General features: G+C 41.6%; 1 protein-coding gene across 10 annotated transcripts in view; it reads left to right on the plus strand.

Annotated features, from left to right (window-relative positions):
- The window catches only part of dachd (dachshund d), a 110,149-nt gene that overhangs the window by 64,847 nt on the left and 24,380 nt on the right, over positions 1–20,922 (plus strand). For all 10 annotated transcript variants that reach the window (XR_005444689.1, XM_038720969.1, XM_038720968.1 and 7 more), the window contains 2 exons: positions 1,149–1,264; positions 7,774–7,926. Coding sequence is in view for 9 of the 10 variants with exons in the window: in XM_038720969.1 (XP_038576897.1) it covers positions 1,149–1,264; positions 7,774–7,926 (269 nt within the window). In the remaining variant the exon portion in view is untranslated. The remainder of the gene's footprint in view (positions 1–1,148; positions 1,265–7,773; positions 7,927–20,922) is intronic.

The following is a 20,922-nucleotide window of genomic DNA, read 5'->3' on the forward strand; positions in this document are numbered from 1 at the left end:
TACCCCGGGTTTGATTTCCGGTCCTGTCCTTTCTTTGTGAGATTTACTCCTGTTTGTCAAAGTTTCTTCCCTTAGTTACGTCACGCTACGGAAACCCTTTGGTGTTTTAAAGATGGATTAATCTCAGTTCATATTAGAGAGAACTTAGTATCCTGGTAAAGCTTGAAAATGGACTATTGAATGTGAAATAATGTATGAAGCCAATATGTCACCTGTGTCAAGTCACCATAATTCATCTTCAGCTGAGACATCCAGCTACTTGTTCATAGAGAATATACCTCCATAGGATGTTGGCCCCCTCATTATATGGTCATTGCATTTTTTTTCACCCTGTAGGCTTTTCTTTGTTACTATAAGCCAGAAAAGTAGGTATTGATTGCAACTCGAAGCTGTATTAATAAGTGAATGAGTAAGATGTGTGGAAAGTCAGCGGTGTATCTGCTTTGAAGGCCTTTTTCTCCTCCACAGTAAGGTGGCACAGTCATTTATCACGGCTGGATCTGTGCCCCTCGTTTGGTGTAATAAAACTCCCCCATCAGAACCGTCCAACAGGTCTGAATCACTCTGTCATACCACCTTCCAGCTAAGGCACGCATTAAATCAAGCAAGCAGAACATTTCCTAAGGCAGCCATTGCCTTTTAATTTCCTGAAGAACCTTAAAATATCATTCATTACCAGAACTACACATATTTGGTTTTTAAAAGTCTCATAAATCAATAGTGGCCTGACTGCAATAATTATAACAAGTTAACATGTAATTTCCAGGCCGAGGCCCGCGCACTGGATTTTAGCATATGCAAACGAGGCAATTCAAATAGTGTGGGGATATTAATACGGAGGAACAGGTAACGAGGTACGGGTTATGAATTATGCATCAAAAAGTGGTTGATCTTCAATAAAGGAAATGAATTCACCGTGTAATCTAATTAGTTATGGAAGTCTATTATGTTGAGCTGCAGAAAGCAACTGTCCTTGAAAAGAAATTTATTTACAGTACATGTTAGCTATTTGGAATGGAATTGCATTCTGGAGTGCTCCAAATGTTAACACCCCCCCGCCGCCGCCGCCCCCACAGCCCCTCCTCCCTCTGCCAGTCTCCTCCTCGTCTCTCAACCACGCTCTCCTCCTTCTCTGCCTCATGTTTTAGCTCCAGACCTGGCCGGCCTCCGAAGAGGACCCAGAGTGTGACATCACCAGAGAACCCCCACATCATGCCCCACTCAGTCCCTGGCCTCATGTCCCCTGGCATGATCCCACCCACAGGTATGGTTTGGTCTTAATCTGTAGCGCTCTGTCGTTTTTGCTAAGCCTCTTATTCACTGTTTGGGTCTTTTATATTTCTGAATCTCTCTCGTTCTTTCTGTCACACACACTCATATACACACATAAACAACGGCCCTACCAGTGGCCTCCCTGCAGCTTGTCCTCGAAATGGCAACCAGTCCAATGTGACACATGCACCCAACCACCAGACACCAGCCGCTCACTCGTTTACCAAAAACAGATCGTCTGCTCAATCCCCGGAAACCAAGAGGGGGAGAATAAATTGGAGTGGAGATCTTTTCTCTCAGATTATTCCAGTAGATGTTGCATTTTGCCTTGAGTGCATTCTAATTAGTGCGATTAAATCCACTCCACTGGTATATGTACATAGGCGGTGGTGATGCTAAAGCAAGCTTATCGCCACAAGAATCAACAACAACCGTTTGTGCCCTAACTTACCCCTGGGCCAAGTCTTATTGCAACTAATGCTTTTGTTCTATTTGTGGCTGGCTTCATTGTGACTGCTTTGATGTTAGTGGCTGTAAGTGCCCTGATTTGCATATTTTGCTCTCCTTCTTGATATGTCTTTAATGATATTGTACCGTCTAACTGAGCTCTTTGAATGCTCATTCAGTGTACAGTACACATTGTATTTAACCAACTATTAACTGTAGTACTTTGCAAAGAGATAAAACACCACAGCTGGTTTTCCATGGTAATCTTTCGTGTGTAACTACTGTTAACAGACTTGTAATTATCCTACCGTACACATTTTTCCACTTCTGCAAAAACAGTCTGGAAGTGTTTTTTTTCCCCTCTTTCTCCAAGAGGCAGCAATGCAGTGTCTGTGAGATGTTTGAAGTTCAATATTAAACACAGATTGGGCCATCCTTGTGACTCAGTACAATGGATGCTCACAGGCTAGTGCTTTGAACTCTGGGAATAGGGTGAGGTCACTGGCTATCTGTGCTGCAGTATGGAAGGCGAACTAAAAGGCCGAAGTGAACGCAGGGAAGGACAATGATGAGAAAGACCCGTGTTATTTAGTGGAACATAAAGCAACAGAAAAGCCTTTTGATATCATCCCCTTTAAGCCCAGAGGGACTCTATGATCTTGACATTTAGTCAGGGTATTCAGGGGGCAGAGATAAAGTAATTGAGGTTTTTGGTCTTCTCATAACTGCCTTAAGCTTCCTAACTGTGAAGAGGCAGAACTTTTCTATCAATTTCTGTGTTATGATTAAACCATTTATTGTTCTGATTATAGTATTAAGCATTAAACGTCAAGGAAGTTACAGATTTTGACAGATTAATAATTAAGTATAATTGACCACACATAAGTTAGCATCTGAGTAGGCGACTAATTGATCTCCCTGTCATGTCCAAATATACTGATTGATGATTAAAAAAACGACATTGAGAAACTGTCTTAAATAGTTACACCATCATGTCATGTCACATTTAGTTCATTTTGCAGATGAGTTAACGCCCGTATACACAGACAGGATGTGTGCCAACGGCTTTTTCCTGAGGCTTCACCAATACTCCCAAGACTCCACGAAAAAGCCACTGTGCCATTAAATGTGGGCTGCAGAGGAGGAGCGAAACACTCGGTGAAATGTTTTTTTTGTTGCTGTTTTTATCACTGTAGCACGTCATTTCTCTTCTGGTGTTACGTGTGAAAATGTATAATGCTGGTGCCTCCTCCCAAGCTCCTTATCACTCAGGAGAGGCCGACTGTAGCTCAAATTTGGCAAAAGGTTTCACTTTATGACAGATACAGGAAGTTTTTCAGTGATCTAATCTTGTAGTCATAAAGGCTTGACATAACAAAACTAATTCTGCATTCCTCTCTCAGTTTACTCTGTTTTGGGATTCTTTTTCTTTTCTTCATACAAAATGTAATCCGCCAATGTTTATTTTTTTTTAGATTTTAGACATTAGACTTAAATCATATTAGCTTAAAATCAGTGACCAAATTCATCACAGTGGAAAGATGTCTTCTTCACACTCTAACAGGACCAGAGAGGCCTATGTGAAACACATTGTTAACATATGTATCTTTGCCCTTGACACCAGTTCCATTAAGAAAAGGACATCTTAATATGCTTAGTTTTCCATTTAAGGAAATACCCTCATATGTGTGTGAAACCACATGTGTGTAGGCGTGAGTGTCTGAAGGCGTGCATGCTTGCGTTCATGCCCCCGGGGGTGGGGTTGCGCTGGAGCCTTTCCAGTCGCTGATGCATTACAGGCAGATTGGCCCCCAAATCGGATTATTTGCTGTGGACTGACACCACACTGAGATGACATCTCCTTTAAAGTGAAGGGGGCCTCCACTCACACTCTGGCCACTACTTAAGCAGCAGCTTCAATATAATTCATTTATGTCCTGGATATGGCTTCAACCTTTTGAATAACGCAGGAGTACTGCATTTACCATTAGAGAAATGAATGTCACCTACATCTAACCAGATTGCATCCTGTACTTTACTGATAAAAACAATATGTTCTAATGCTGTCTGGCTCTGCCTTACTGTAAGTATGTGTGTGGATTCCAGTGCCTGGGAGAGCTGGTTCATAAGACTGCTGTAGGTGGAGACATATATAATATTTATGTTCCTTTGATGTACAATTAGCACGTCATCTTCTAGAGTGGATCATCTAATCCGGTGCCACTTCAAGCTGCTTTAAAATAGATCCAGTATGCACCAGGTAATTTAGTGTCAGTTCTTTGTCTCTACCCCTCCTCTTTCAGTCCGCTGCTTGTCATAAGGTTAGCACGCTGTGTAATTGATACTAAATTTGTCATGATGTGGATAGCCCAGTTCAAGTGGTGCAGTGTACCTAAGAGTCGCATTGTTCCCAACCCCAGTTTGTCATTGCTGTGCTGCCACCAGTCCATGCATAAAATTAGGCGGCCATGCTCATTGACATGGAGTGTCTCTTCCCTACTTATCCTGCTTGCCCGATAAATAAAGAGTGTTTTTATTGTTGCCCATGGTGCAGTCCCTAACAGAGACAGAACAGAAACACAACAGATAAGCTCAGGTTATTTTCTTTCTTTTTTTTTTAATCACTGCTAGAGAAAGTCGTAAAAGTCAGTCTTTTGTGTACTGATGTGAAGTTAATCTGATTTTAATTTAATTATACAAGTTAGTTGCGGAGGGCACAGGCATTGGGGTGTTTGTTGTAAGAATGTTCTGACATTGGCGCAGGTATGGGGCAGCTAGCATGTTAATTAATGATGAAGATCCTGACAATATGCAGAGGCATGACAGCGTTAAGCCAGTCGGCTGCTGCTTCCTTTGCATATTAATAGATCCTTCATTATTATTTAATATGACAGCTGCTCCAAGGGCTACCATCAGACCTTGTCTCTGTTATTTGCTGTTTTGTGCTCCCCATGTGACAGTGCCATGCTATTCTCTATTTGTTGAAATGTTCCCTTTCCTGTTCTCCGACTGGTGTGGCTCTCTACATGCGGCTGTGATGCGCTGTTTGTTTTGTGCTCAGGAGGATTCTGACTTGCCTGGGCATCTATATGAGAGAAGTGTCTGAATCTAAAGGTGACTTTGAAAGAATATATGAGGCAGGATTGTTTTGTTTGCATAGTAATGAATGCAGATTAGCACTGAGTGGGATTGGTCTTGTTGACGTTTAGACTTCTAGTGGCTTAATAGACTTGTTGCTGGGCGGCAACATCTCCCTGGCTTCCTTATTACATCCACTGTATAGAGGTGTGTGTTATGTGGATATGACAATTGATCTGGTGAAATGAAACAGTTATCAGAACAAAAACTTTGATCTATGAGTGTGTCACTTAGTCATTGACAGGGTGGAGGTTGGAGCAGAATGATAAATGGAAAATGGAAAAGTAATCATTTGATCTGTTTTACAGTAGTACAAATCAATGTCTTAGTCTTTATTTACTTGATACACATTTGATCAAAACATGTCACTTCCTTCTTCATGGATGGACCCCCATGCCCCATTTTTTTTCTTAAAATACTATAGAAAAAGTAATGGTGAGGACGCACAGGCTGCGGTGCAATAAACCACAGTGTTCTCACAGCCAAAGTTAGAGAGCATCAGAAAGCACCACTGCGGCACCGCTCTGAGCGGCACCTGATTTGTGGGGGGAATTTATCACACAAACAGCCCAGAGGTGATTTCAATATTTACTCGGCAGTCTGTTCTGCATACGTCTCATTTGGAAAACAGTTGACTCTTGCCCATTATACACAAATGAAGGCTGACCTTCAGACTGGGCAGAGGCCACATTCATTATGTGGAGAAGTATCACCTTCTTATGAGGCAATGGCTTTTTTCCCCCTGCTCTGCCTATGCATATTGAACAGCAACCAGGGCCCATTGCAAACGAGAGGGCCCTCGCTGACATGATGTATACTGTACGTCAATATGGTACTGATGTATTTTAAGATGCAAACAAGGCTTTAAATTATATGCACCTCCATGTCAGTGGCTCAGAGTGACTCTCACCATCTGCCTATCAGCTGGGGATGAGAGGAGAGGGTGCCCAGGCCGGTATGTTCTTGTGTGCGTGTTTGTCAGTGTGTGTTTGTGTCTGAGTGTGCGCATGCTCGTGTGTATCTATTAGAGCCACATGTTCGATTTCTACCTCTCCTTGTACTTGTGTCTCCCCTCAGATGCATGGCTAATAGCTGCTCTTGAGTCCCATCACGGAGACGTGACAGCTTAGTGATGATAAACGCAGACGTTGCCTTGTTGTGCGTCAAACATAAGGCATACCTGCATATCCAGTATAAGCAGCGGCTGTAAAAGGGCAGGTGATATACTGTATTGTTGATATGAGTGATTCCACTAATAGGTACATATCTTTTCCTCACTGTGCATCTTTGATTTTGTTTCTGGGCTTGGCAAGAGGAGTCGTAGGACTCTCCTGAGACACGCCAGACCTAGAGGAGCTTTAGCGCTATCTCTCCCTGCTGTTTGAGACCAGCCTCATGAATAAAGATTTCAGTCACGTTTAATACACCAGAACCCTGGAAATACCACAATGACAAACCAATGCTTTATGATCTCTGCAGTGTGCTCAACATATGTATGTCTATTATGCCAGACTTACTATATCAATCATATCAAGTCCATTTTGATCCATGTAAAATATTGCTATTCCGGTAAATTTTCAGAGATGACATTTGAAATGTGAATGATCATTTAAAATGTGATGCTCATGAAAATAGCAGCCTCGGGCCTGAGGAGAATCCATGTAAAATTCTCAAAGATATTTGGCATGTTGTCAGAATTTTTCAAGTGATCTGCATACTAAAGACTGTATTATAACTGCTGTATTATGAGACTGGGGCTAGCATAAAACAGTATGATCATCTGTGCAGGCAAGACTATCAGGGTGCAAATATTTACTTTTAATATTTCTGTAGTCTTTTTCTGTACATTAAAAAACTGGCATGTTTTATGTGCAGTTAAAGAAAACTTGTCTTGTATGATAATAATGATAAAACAAACCTAAAAAAAACCTGTCCACATTATGTTATAATCTATCCTTGTGTTTCTGTTGCCAATATGGTAAATAGGGTATTTTTGCCTGTTGCCTTATTCATTTTCTGCCTCAAATGTCCTGAGTGTGTTTTTTTTTTTTTGAGAATGTGATAGAGATGATATTGAATTGCTTACATTCCTACACATTTTTTATGGAGCGTATTATTTATTTAATTTTTACACATGGCCCTCCGAGCATTGAATATACTCAAAGCCATTTGCAAGTGTTAAAGAATGAAACAAAAATTGAATCCTTGGTACATGGTTTATAGTTTTCCATTCTGCTTGATGAACAGCCTTGACTCTCAGAAGAGCCCTGTTATTATGAGACACTACGGTATATAGCCGTGAAGAATTTGAATACCAATGTTAGGAATTATTCAGGGCGATTAGATCTGTTGAATGCATTAGAAGGCATCATTGAAATACCCTCAATAAGAAGATTTTTAAGACACAGTTCTTTCTCTGTATTTGTTCACATATTGAGTCTGTCTCACTTTTTCTCTCCCTGATACCTCCCTTGTCACACTGTATCACTATGCCTCTATTATATATACACATACTTAGTGTATTATAAGTTGTACACACAAAATGCTTGCATCATGCACTATTATCTTGACTACATCTGTTCCCATCAAGATACAAATACATCAATCTAGTGGCAAGGAATACCGGTGTCGGTGAAACATTCATAAAAATCATATGCTGCCACACACACCATTCCCATCAGCATGATAACCTGCTGTGAAGATATCCCCTGTCAGAAGATGAAAAACCAAGCTGTGATCTTATTCCCCGTAGTGTATAAAATTATTCATTGTTTTATTATTTCAAAAGTCCTTTTTCTTTGTTTTTTTTTATTTGCCAGGGCAGGTTTCTGAAAGGTTTTGCAGGTGCCGTGGCTAAGCCCCAGCAGACATGTTGCGTTCTGTAAGCGCTCTGTCTCCTCTGCCTCCTCTCTCCAGGCCTGACAGCAGCAGCGGCAGCAGCTGCCAACGCAGCCATCGCAGAGGCCATGAAGGTCAAGAAGATCAAGCTAGAGGCGATGAGCAGCTACCACAGCAACGCCAACCACCATGGGGCCGATGGAGAGAATGGAGACCTCAGCTCCAGCGTCGGTGAGGATGCCCTTCACACACATGAACGGAAGACAAATGCTGTAAACTATTTCATGTCCCTGTACACAAGCTATTTTAATAAAAGAAAAGAAAATGTCTAGATATAAATCTGCATCAAAATGCACATATTGATTTAAATTAATGCAGAAGGACTGATTAGCATGATATTTTAAGAAATTGTTTGTTAGCGTCACCTATAGGCTGAAAAGTTTCAAATTTTGCTGGATCATTAGGAGTAAATATGTGTGCCTTTCAACTAAATAGTTGTGTTAAGGCAGTTTTTGTTAATTAGGCTGTTGATGATTAGAAAATGGTCAAGCCTATCACAAAAAGTATTTTTTCAGGGCTCATGCAAATGTATAATGTTCCAACTTTGGCGGGTTGTTGAAACTTCTGGGACTAGCTGCTTTTCCCAAAAAGTTTAAATGGGGGCGATCTATTATGGCTGAAATGGGTGTGGCGTGTAAATGTGTCTAGAATTAAGGATCCCCTATATATATATATATATACAATTGTTCAGTTATGAGGCAAAATGTGAAGTGTTTTATAAATTGGCACATGGTCACACTTTTGCAAAGAATCACAAAAAAAATAAGTTTACCACAGTGTATTACAGCCATTGTTCACTAGAAAACAAAGATAGTACTTATCTCCAGTTGAAATCTCCACAAGAGTCCATATCTCAACAAAAACCTCCTCTTCGGGATCCCAGCAAGCAAACAAAAAATACTCAGTTTGAGTTCAATTACAATTACACAATCTTAGTGATTCTACGACAACACCGTTAGTTGCCTATCGTAGTCCGGCCAGTGTGCTGCTGGCTAGCTAACTGGCTGTCACTCTTAGGATTTTGCCTCATCCACTGGTGAGTAGATGAGCGCCATTTTTGTTTGAATTTCCTTACTAAATGTGTCTTTCTGTTTTGTCTGTTAAAGTGGCGGTTGACCTGACGATTTTACCTGCCACTGCCAACAATTTACGCGCGGTTATTTGGTGGGTGGCAGGTGCTAATTTCAGTAAATAACAGACTGTGTATACAGGACCTAAAATTTTAAAATTTTACTAATGAGAACTAAACAAAAAGTACTGCTAAGGCTGATGGAAATGTTAGTTTTTTGAGACAAAAAAAATTGCCAGAGGTCACATATACTCCTATATACATAGCTTGATTTCAATCAAATGCATGCATGACACTATACTACTTGTTTCTTAATAAAATGGTGAAATGTTTTTTTATATTCATTTTGTATAGACTGTTAATATCCACCTTAGTGAGGTAAGTCTTGTTTTCTCTTCACGTGTTAGACTTTTGTGTTGAAAGAAAAACATTCTACATAGCTAAGTGAAACAGTTTCCTAAAGCTATCAGCTTTTAACAAGGTCTAATTGAATTGCTGGGAGAGCATTGCGTTTTCACTATGTGCCATTTCAATTAATTATTAGCCCTAAAATGCAGAAGGATTTTTTGTAATATCACACAGAACCACTTAAGTGTATTAAAGAGAGTGATAATGTATGTTGGTGCGGATTCATGAGCCCATTCCAAATTATAAACCAAATGTAATCCCTGTAGCTTTAGTTGCTAAATGGAGGTTTTGATTCACTTACTGTAATAAATGGCTTGACTCCTGCATACATTTCATCAGTAATACTTGACACCATGGAGCTTATGGTGTGCGAGATGAAAACAGGATGTGTTTCTAAGCAGATTTAACAATGCAAAATGCATAAAGTGTGAGGTCATCACTCCAAAAGAATGGAGTATGTAAAAAAAAAAAAAAAAAGAATACGAGCCTACGAGGTCATGGAAATAAAGATAAATGTGAGTACCAACAGCAAGGCTATGGCAATGGAGCTAATAAGAAACTGTTTTATCTTTTTACAATTTAAATTGTAACCTTGAGCCCACTGCCAGCCACACAGGCTCCCGGTAGAATCATAATTCTGGCAAGGGGGAGCAGCTCTAGGTGTGGGTGCATGGGCCACAGCATTAGCTCTCTGAGTGAAATATATGGCAGTGACGCCTCTCGGCCCCATCCACAATCAATTGGATTCTTTTCCTTTAATATTTACTCGCAGCGATGAGATGCTCGTCTGCATGGTGATGAACAGTCTGCCACTGGCGTTTGAAGGTGACCTGTCAGTGAGTATGGACAAATCTCTCGCTCGCAGAAATGTAGAAAATAAATCATTAGGGGCAGGCAGTCAGACAGGGGCCTCTCTCTCTTTGGATTTAAATCAGCTCAGATTTATGATTTGAATTAATGCTTCGTTTGGTCAAAGGAATGGTCGCAGAGACAAATGATGTTTGGTACTGAAACCGTCCTAATATTGATTACTGGGTGTCGCAGCAATCTCTTGTTTATATCAAGCACTCTCCTGTGACAGGGTGGCCAGCAGGAGTCATCCTGATAATACGGCGGAGAAATATGGCCTGCTTGGCACCGCAGGGCCATGAAACACAGCTAGCAGCATGCTGTCTTCTTCATCTAGCCCCAGGCTTCCACTCACATGTTTATTTTTAATAAATGTAATTTCACAAGAACACGAACTGACTTACTTGAAAGCGTGATTACAGAATTATTTAACGTTCCAAAAGTGCCTCACTCTGGCCTGCTTTCACAAGCTATTTTGGAGTGGGAATGCCGAATATGTCCAGCTCTCAAGCCCATTATCCAATAGCAATCCAAACATATAAATCACTTGACTGATATAGCATGGAGTGGGCAGAAGGTGAACTGTATTTGGCTGTAGCTTTGTTGGGACTGGACTGACTGTTGTTCACAGTGCTTACTAGGGGTATGACTTCATGCTGTTTTTAAGAGACTCAGACCACAGCTGCTTTCAGGAAATGGACTGGAGTTTTATAATCATCCAGCTTAAACTAAGACTCACGCAAACGGATGTGTTTACTTACACAAATTATACCAAACATGATAGGAATTGATATGCTAATGAGCATGCTTCTGATAATACCACTAAGGACAGAGAGCCATCTAATCAGAAAGACTGAGCTACTACATAAACCCATTTAAAAAATCCTCCTTTGGTTAAAGTACAGGTGCCTCATCTCTGTGTTTGTCTGAAGCAGATCTTTGTGAAGCGCTTAAAGCAAAGCACAGCAGAGCCAGTCAGTGAAGGACACTCTGTTCTGTTTGTAGAGTTGGATTGCCTGTCGTTGTCTTTGTGTTGATGTAAATTGAACAGGCTAATGTTTCTCCCTCGCATTAAATATTCATCACAATTAGACCTTCCTGTTTGCCTCAATGTTATTAATTATAAGGAAGAAACAGCCAGTTCAACTTTAGGCCAAAATAACAAAACTGATTATCAGACGGAGAGAAAGAAATAGATATGTTTGTAGACATTTATGAGAAAGAGACAGATAGAAAGAGAGAGACATGAGAATGTAAAGAGAGACAGAGTGAGAGGTGTGTGGGGATGTCTTTGATTTTCTCTCGCACTCTTTATTTGGGCAGAGGGAGCCCTCTCAAAGCACAATGTGGATTGTTCCTGCGCCTCTCAGGAAATGCCACAATTACAGATCACAGACCAAGCAAAACACGTGTGGCGCTGGGCCTTGAGGGGGATAAACAGCCCGCCATTCCCTCCCAGTGCATTGACCCCAGCCACAACCTTCATTACTGGGAGAGAAAATATTGTCAGCTGCCCACTAACAAACACCTGCCAATTTCAAGAGAAGGAATTGCTTTTTTCACCCGCGGAAGGAAAATAAAGTGTTTCTTAGACCGGCAGAAAACGAGTGGTAAGAAAAGATAAGGCGGCGTTCACCGATGTCCTCTGCTCTCTCTCCTTTTTTTTTACTCTTGTCTCATTTACTTCTATGTCTTTCGCCCTGTGTCTCTGTTTGGCCACTGGGTGCTGCCCTGCCACTCATCTGACTCCTCACCACACAACTCTAATGGAGCCGAAATCCTGTTTGTAATTAGATATGGGAATTCCACTCTCATCAGCCAGATGATGCCACAACATGCCGACCAAAAAAGTAGCTGACTGACTGCGCCACGGTGAAAAGAGAACACACAAAATTCACTGCTAACCTTCAGATTTTACTGTACATTTTGAATCAATCCTAAACTTGTAACACCACAGCTAAGCTGTATAAGCAGTTACATTCTACAGCGCAGCTTCAAAACCTGAAAGCCCTTTGTCTCACATCTGTGGCTTCGGTCCAGGCTGCCTGCGCCCAACAGGGAGTGGAGAGCCACATGCTAGGCTGAAGCTGGACGAATGGTGACAGGTACCTGGAGTGTTGCCTGACTGAGAGTTGAGAGAAGAGTTTCTGGGTGAGATGATGAGGAAGCATCATTCTGTCTTCCCAGGGTCATCAGGCTAATTTCTGCAAGCCCCGCCCTCATGCTTGTATGTTTGCGTGTGCACGCCTCTGTGTGTGTATGTGTGTTAGTGTTTGTGCGTGTGTGCATGCTCGCGTGAGAGAGAAAGAGGGGGCCTTGGCCCCTGAGAGCGCTCTGTGAGGAGACCACAGCTGTACACTCCCAGCAGCTAATTGGTCCTTATCTAGCTGTCCCATTCATCTTCATTTTTTACCAATTACTGAGCATTATCTGTGTTCTCAGTTGGGTATGGGACTTAATCCTTTTTGGTTAAGCTGGTGCTACAGCTTGCAAATTTCAAATGGAGAAGGGGAGGGGGCTGAGGGGAGAGAAAGGAGGGAAAGGTGGGGAAGGAGAGGGGGGGTGCAAAAGTCATCACAAAAACAAACTGAAACTTCCCATCATCCCTCACTGGCAGGAAGAAATCAATAAACAATGACATCAGACGAAGGAGAGAGGAAAAAATGGAAGAGATCAATTATTGGCGTTATAATTCAAGTCCTTGTTTGCAAACGTTGCAGCCTCATTGATTAGGCTGTTCTTTGTTGCACTCACCATTATTGACTTGTTAAAACCATATTTTCACATCATCAGTGGTTTTACGTTCGCGGTCACACAGATAACAACGCTTTAAAGGGGCGTCATTAATTATTCAAGATGTATTCATTTTAAAGCACAGCAAGTCCAAATCATCCTGTTTACTCTACAAACAATACAAGTATAGTACATTGCTCATCCAGAAGGTACATCAAGACGCTGCAATCTGGGGCAGTTAGCCTTAATTTTCTGAGATCAATGCATAACTAGGCTCCTCTCTATATGGGGTCCACGCTTGGCCATGCTGCAGAGCTGAGTAGAGTCAGCCTGGAGACCACGCACTAATTACTGGAGTGTTTACTGCTCTGCTGGATAGCATTTGTACAATTCTGGATCGTATCAGTTAGTCATTGTCCTCTGTGCTAGACAGATAAATAAGACATTAAGATGACAGTGTGTATGAATTAAATTACAGTGGGAAAAAATGATTGTCATCAATTATAAAATAAACACTGGTTTAAAATAGGTCAAATTATCAGCCACACACGTATGTATACTTACAGAACATACAAGCATGCGTATCAGCAGGCAGACAGTCATGCACACAGAAGCAGGACACATACAGAGACACTGCTCCTGCACTTTGATAGGGATCTGTTTGGTCACACTCTCTGTGCCAGCTGTCAGCCCAGCTCCACTGCTGCGATTTAATTAGTCTGTTTATGTCCTTTCTAATAATAAAGCTCTCTGGGTGGAAGGACACATCCAACTAGCTGCGCGCTCCAACCTGCTAGCTGCACTAGTACTGGTGGCCCGGCGCAGCTAAATGTGGGCCATGATGGAAGATGGTGGCTACTTCCTGCTCTGTAGACAGAACAATGGCCCTCAGGCTCAGATCTAGTATCACCCCCTACTCAATCCTAACCTTAACCATTAGGGGATAAAGCACATACTGACCTGATATGAGTGTCTAGGGGCAACTTCATCCATCTTCCTCTCTAGCTCTCTTGTGGGAGCCTTTGTCAGCCGGAGCTCTTGAGAGGGAGTAGATTGTAGCCATAGGCTGAATAGAATTCATTTCACGAACATATCATAACACCTCTTTTTATTGCGATAGATTATTGTCTTGTCTGATTTATGCAATTACAATGTGGCTTGTTTATATTTTCTTTATTGTGATATCAAAGCTGCGCTGGACAAATGGACTCCGATTAAGCTGCAAGTGTTGGGGAAAAAGGGGAGTTGTGTTAGTAACTGAATCAGACACGCTGAGCTAGACAGAGAGTGGCAGAGTAGACAGACAGCCTTCCAGCCTGAGTAAAGAGCTTGATGGGTCTCTGTCTCTCTCTTGGGCTTTGGCCCTCACCATCTCTCTATTAGTCTGCCAGGCTCATGGGAGCCAGGTGACAGATAAGTGAAGAACGACACACACATTTTAATAGACATTTCAAAAGATAAACCTGATAATCATTTCTCTTTTTAATGAAGTCTAATGTCCTCGTTCTAATTCCAGTTGCGTCGGCTGTTAAGCATCAGCGTAACACTTGAATATGCATGATTGGGAAATTGTGAGGCACACTGATGTAGCTACAAAATACACAAATGCAGACAACTGCAGAAATACATTACAATAACAGGGGGAATTGATTAAACATTATTTCCGTAATGATCCATATCAAGTTCTATCATCTTTGAGTGGCAGCGGAGGTGCAGCATTAAAGAGGGGGATAGACACAGGGAGAGACAACACGCAAGGCAAACCTAGTGTCATGGAAATATTTGTATGATTGTCTCTTGTGGTTAGTTCACAATAGCAGGAGCAGAGCTATAAAAAAACAACTGACCAGTCGAGTTGTCATCTCTCATCAACATTAGGCCTCATTCTTCATTAATTGGATAGATTAATTTGGAGTGCTTTGATGTGGGGGTGATGCATGTGTTTGGCTGTCCCCTCCTCACTATTCTCTGTCAGGTTGAATTTAGCCAGGGAAGGGGCTGACCTTTGAAAGTGAAGAGATCAACACAATTTGAAAAGACAATGTCACTTGGTGTAAATGTGATATGTTGTAATAAATGACATTCAACCTTTCAGTGATGATGAGCTTTCGCAGGTTGGAGTAATGTGAAAAATGCACAGCGTGTAATTGCATAGGATGTGGAGCAGTTTTCACATGGAGGATATCACATGCTCTCATTTCACTATGTTTATGTCTAGAATATAGATAATAATATTACTGTGTACACAATAACAGCAATGACAATACAGTGATGACAGCAACAAAGTGACAATCTCTTTTACTGTGATTACCCATGTTCTATTGCCCGACTATGCCGCAATCAGGGGCAGAATCAAAGAGCATTTGTGTGATAGAAATAGTTGGTTCTGTTCCACAAAAGCACTCTGTTGGCTGCCTGAACCGAAAGGTGTTTCTTCTCAATTATGATATGGGAACCCTCATCCAAATAGAGCTATCAGCCATTCTGAGCCCAGACATCTTCACCATCACACAGCCTCTCCTTTGGGACCAAGATAAAGAGAGAGAGAGTGAGCAAGTTCAAACAATGTTAAGGAATTTCACAATCTCAGCATGTCCTTCACGGTGTGAACAAACAGAGGAAGGTATTTCTCGGTGAATAGTGTTTAGAATCCCTAACAAAATGCTCATTCCAAACAAAATAATTGAAATAACTTCAACATAATGTTATTTTATATTTTATTTTATCTGTGCAATTAAATGCAATTAAATCCAAACCAACAACATTTTTATGATGGCACTGATATAAAATTCACACATTATAGTCAGTTCACCTTGAACTTATTTGCACTGCTGTAATCTGTAAACAATACACTGTATTACTGAATTTCTCTCATGAGGTGGTTGTAATGGAGGAAGTGAGAGCACAGGAGGTAGTGATGCTAATTTTGTAATTAAAACGGATGATCTGATGACCACATGCAAACTGATCCCCCCTCTTCCACCAAAGTGATATGACGGCAGAGTGGGCTGTGATTGATAACGCTCGTCAATATATTTCATTTCAGGAGCCTTAGTCAAATGACAACTGGTTGTCATTGACTGAAAGCAATCTTTTTAAAAGGGGAGCCTTTGCTAAGTATCAGATGAAAATGATTCCTCTGTCTGCTTGGGTGTCACTGTCTGTAGGAGCTTTATTGATTGGGCTTGAATATATTGCACCCGCAGTAGTAACAGCTGCTAGTAATATCTCTCCTCTCCTTCTGCTCTCCTCTTCTGCTCACAGCACTTTCTGTGCCACGGCTTATTGTCAGTGATCAGATGTTGGTGCTCTCATGCCGATGTAGTGTATTTATCAAGAGTGATGTGTGACAAATGTAAAGTGAGCCTGGTTCCGGCCCAAATTAGAGAAGCAAACAGTGTTTGCTAATGTGTCCTGAAGGCCTGGCTGTCCTGGCCACCCCCAGACATGTGCATGATTGCGTTAACTAAACCCACCATTGTCTCCCCCGCTCTATACACTCTGTGTTATCAAGCACAAGGATGTTGGCATTGGTTGGTAAAGGTCATTTACTGTAATGAGATTTGCCACATGCAAGCATATGGCTTGATTATTGCCCTGTTCGTTAACATTTTCAGCAAAGAGACAAATAGACAGCTAAAACGGGGGCTGGTGCGGGGTGGGGCGATGGCGAAACGTGTTTAGCATTTTCTCTTCGAGGATAGGAAGAACTTTTTTCACAACAGATCTGCCACAGAGATGATTGATCTTTCAATTTTCATAAGGAATGTGTGCCATTAGAGCCAAGGATTTAAATTATCCTATAAAAGTTGCCTGCCTTAGATTTTATACACTTAAAGGACAAACACCTCTGTCTGTCTCCTTGATAATTTCTACCACATGTTACACTCCAGTGGTTTGGTTAGGAAAGCAATTATGTTACCTCATCAAACCAGAAATGTTTTCTTATCATGGTTTCTCTTACATTACATTGCATTAGGCATCTTGGCAGGAAATCTTTGCCCATCTGTATCACTGGAAAGTGTATCTCTTTATCCTGGCATGCTAAACACATTTTGTTTGTTGCTGTGAATTAGCTCAAAATGTTGTCCAATCATCTTTGCTTTTGGAATGTAAAGAATATTGTTTGCATGTGTTTTTCTGCCTGGCGGGCTCCATGTGTACAAGCACCTATACTCAATTATCTATACTGCATCGTTGTCTGAGCGTGTACCCGTATGTTTTCATGTTTTTCTCTCCTTGTTACTGCGAGATGTATTCTTTTTATGCGTCCGTTTGCGTGTTTGCTGTTGTGTGTGTGTGTGTGCGCGCGTGCACATTCACGAGTGTACAGCAGGTATTTAACAAAGGCAAGATGTTTGCTTTATTATCAACATTAACTGCGTAAACACAAAAGGCTTCAAAGTTTCATTCAATGACACTGAGGGGCTGTGGGTGGCTACATCAAAGCTCAATACCTTCCTCTCTCCCCCCATTTTAATGAGAAACAGGACTCACCAGCCTTGACTGAACCTGCCATCTGTGTGTGTGTGTGTGTGTGTGTGTCTGTTTTTTCTTGTTTGCATGTGAGTGTGGGTGTGTGAATGCGGGAGCAGTTGTGTTTCTGTACATGTGTAAGTATGCGTTTGTGTTGTGTAAAGTGGCACCACGATGCCAGACAACATATTTATGGAGGCTGTGTCTTATGTTTGATCTAATGGCTATAAGGCTTCCTCCATCTCACATGGCAGGGCTTCTGATTTTGGAGGAGATTAACAGTTATAGTAAAGATGAATAGCTGATTAGTGCTATGGAGAGACCTCTAAATGTCTCACCGGATGACAGACACTTTGTCATGAGCCATTCATTTCCTTTTGGAACTGGTGTGCAAATCCTTGATACGACCACAACAAAGACTCTCCATGTGTGTGCACCGCCGTCTCACCTTTGTTGGAGAAATACATACACGACATGGGGCCATTTTACAAGCGCAATTAGGAGGAAAACCGAGATTGTTTTGCAACGGCGGACTGCATATGCATTGTGCAGTGAGCCAGTTCATTTAGCTGCTTGACTGGAATGGTCCTGTTCAGTTTGACAGATCAGAAGAGGAAAAAAATATCTCAACACCATGAAAACCAAAGGCTTAGTGCCGAGCAAATCAGCCCTTTGTCTTGTTCAATTCAAATCAAAGGATAACCAGGAATGTTTGTTTGACAACAACATTTACAATGCATTGTTCTGAAGCCCAGAGCCTCCCAAACAAAGACAGATAGGCTTTAAACAAGTCATTTAATTAGCACCGGATCCCCAGCTTTGGCTGTGCCAACCAATTATACATTCCTGAGGCATGTGCAGGTCCTATTTCATGGGAGTGAGAGGCAGATCCTCTCCAGCCCTGTCTCTTACAGTACATCTCTCCCCTTCCATTTAAGAGAAGGTAAATAGCCCAGACAGACAGCTTCATTAGCCAGCGTCTGAAGAGCGCAGGGCCGATTGTCGCTTAAATAGTGCGCTTTTACTGCAGGCCCAGCCGGCGACCTCCGATCAATTACAGCTGACATTATTGTTTGTCGGAAGCTTTTTTTCCTGGACAGAGGGAGTAAAAAAACGAGATCAGGCTTGAGCTTTGGCTGGAAATGTAATCTTCCCCCTCTCTTTGGTTCTTTTCGCTCCACAAACAATAAATCATTCAGTTGAAGAGATAATAAAGTGCCAAGTAGGAGCTAGTTTAATTTTTGTCAGGGGAAATCTGTCCACAACAGAGTTAAGGGTAAGGGGCTGGCTGCTCCTCCATACCATTTTCAATGACAACAGGCTTAGTTTCTTTTTTCTTATTTTCCTCTGTAGGGTTGGACAGCCAGAAAGGCTGAAGTCCCGTTTAGATGAAGATTAACTGCTGCACAAATCACTGCAGGTTATCATTTCTGTCATCAAAATAAATTACTGTTCTCTTTCTAATCATTTTAAAACATTCAACATTCAATCTTCTTTCGGTGTGATTCTTTTAAGTATTGGACCTACCGTCAGCCGTGCGGTTTGGTTCTGATGTAACAGCTTTTTAATCATGTTGTAACCAAGGGCTGTTTTAATTCATTCAATTCATCCTCCGTGATTCAGATCTTTGCTTATCCATGCGTGAACTCCCGAGCACTGCACGACATAATAGCTGAGCTGTTTATATTGGTATTAAGTGATTTGTAGTTTTAATGATGGTAAATAGAAGTTCACCTTTGCAGGTCCCTCAGGCTTACTTCAGGTAAATTACTCCAAATGCATTGTTTATGCCCTTCAGGAGAGAGGGGGGCAATTGGGAATTCACCTCTCATCAGATCTGAACTTCTGTATCAGAGATAAACACAAACTGACGAATATGTTTGCCCACTGGAATATACACAAAATATCTAGGTGATTAATGAGTCTGACTAATGCTTCTGTTTTTGGAAAAGAAATACAAAAGAATCCCTGTTACCAAGTTAGAAATTGTTTCTCAGTGATCCTTTTATTTAGCAGTCTAGCAAATGCGAAGAAATACATATGAATGAAATGAGAACACTTAACTGTCGGGCTAAAATGCCAGGTTCCTTGAATAAACCAATATCCTTCTCACCTGGCTTCTTTCAGCAACAAATAAAGGGATTTGGTGGACCCTCGTTGGTCTGTGGCACATTCCCCTGCAGTGGCCTGAATGGGCCTTTATGGGAGAAACACTGCTTTAGGATGGGGTGACATGAAAGGGGCTGGACAGGCACTGAAAGCGAGACTAATACCACTTAGAGCGAACAGAGGTCCAGTGTTTCCCCACCACGCTGTCTTGTCAGGTGGAGAAAAATTCATATACCATCAAGTAAAAGATATAACAAAGATGCATGTAGAAGGAAGTGATTAACAGAGAGAGTACATGTTATTGTAGGTGATTGTCCACTTTTTCATTTCTTAGTAATAGTTTATTGATGTGGCTATGCGTATAGCCGTGTTTGATTGAATGGGTGTAATGTATCCACCTCAAAGGCAAAATAAGTCTCTTCATTCTGGCCCTTGAGTGGCCTTGAATGGCTGATAGGTAGCCTAAACCTCTCCATGTTGTCCTACAGTAAGTACCCCCGCAATCAGGCCCTCTGTGGTGTTTTTTAATTGAGCTTAGCCTGCTGAGTGGTAATTGATTCAGTCTGAGCTACAGCAGAGGCGCTGATACAAGGTGCTGCTTGGCTTCCGCCTTTCTTTAATCTCCCCTGCTTTATATTGTTTGGGTATGCTCGCCACTGAGAAACTGCATGCCATCTTTCTTATGGAAATCAATGCTTCTTTTGGAAGGAGGAGAATGACAAAGAGGAGTTCTTCTCATGTCCTTTCATTTTCAACCAGTGTCCTTCTCTTTAGAGGCTTCGCCATGCAGATCTCCTTGCCCTTTGGCTACTGATGTTTTGTCAGAAAAGAAGAGTGGAGTTGTTTTGTGGATCAGCTTTCTGTAGTGCAGTATCTTTTTTTCCCCCCTCTTTCTTTTACGCAGCTTTTTTACCTTGAACTGGGCTGCCAAGAAAAAGAGAAAAAAAGGAGTGAAAAATCAACAGAGAGGCTCAATCAGATCCAATAGTGTCTATGAGGTTTTCTTTAAAGGATTTGAGGAAAAGCATCTGAGTGGCGGAGGAATGAGACCAAACTGTTCCCAGTCACTTTTGATCCTGCCAGTTCAAAGTCCCCATAGAGCAGAGGGAGAGGGAGGCGGGTGCCGTGGTTGTGTATGCGCGTGTGTGTGGGGGTACAGACACCTAGCTTTGACCTTCTGTGTGCGCTCATGTCCTTTGAAAGTTGGCTTGTTTTCATTAAGCCATTCAGAAGCACAGTGCAGGGCCACAGTCTGAGTAACTACTAACCCCTATGGTATCTTTATTAGACGTTCTTGACATTTTTGGACTACTAATGGTTCAGTTTTCCCAATTAGGCGTCTATTGCTAGACAGCAATTGAATAATTTAAAACATTTGTAAGATATCTCTGATGTTGTAATGGAATAATTTGTGTGCATATAAAAGAGAAAGAGAAATAGTGAAAAATCCCATTATTGTGTGAGCAGAAAGTAACTTTACTTGTTTTAGTCTCACACTCTCTCTCTCCCTCTCTCTCTCTCTT

The sequence above is a fragment of the Micropterus salmoides genome, unplaced genomic scaffold (assembly GCF_014851395.1).
Source record: "Micropterus salmoides isolate LMB-PRFRI ecotype aquatic unplaced genomic scaffold, ASM1485139v1 Ms_hic_scaffold_15, whole genome shotgun sequence".
NCBI classification, from domain to species: domain Eukaryota; kingdom Metazoa; phylum Chordata; class Actinopteri; order Centrarchiformes; family Centrarchidae; genus Micropterus; species Micropterus salmoides.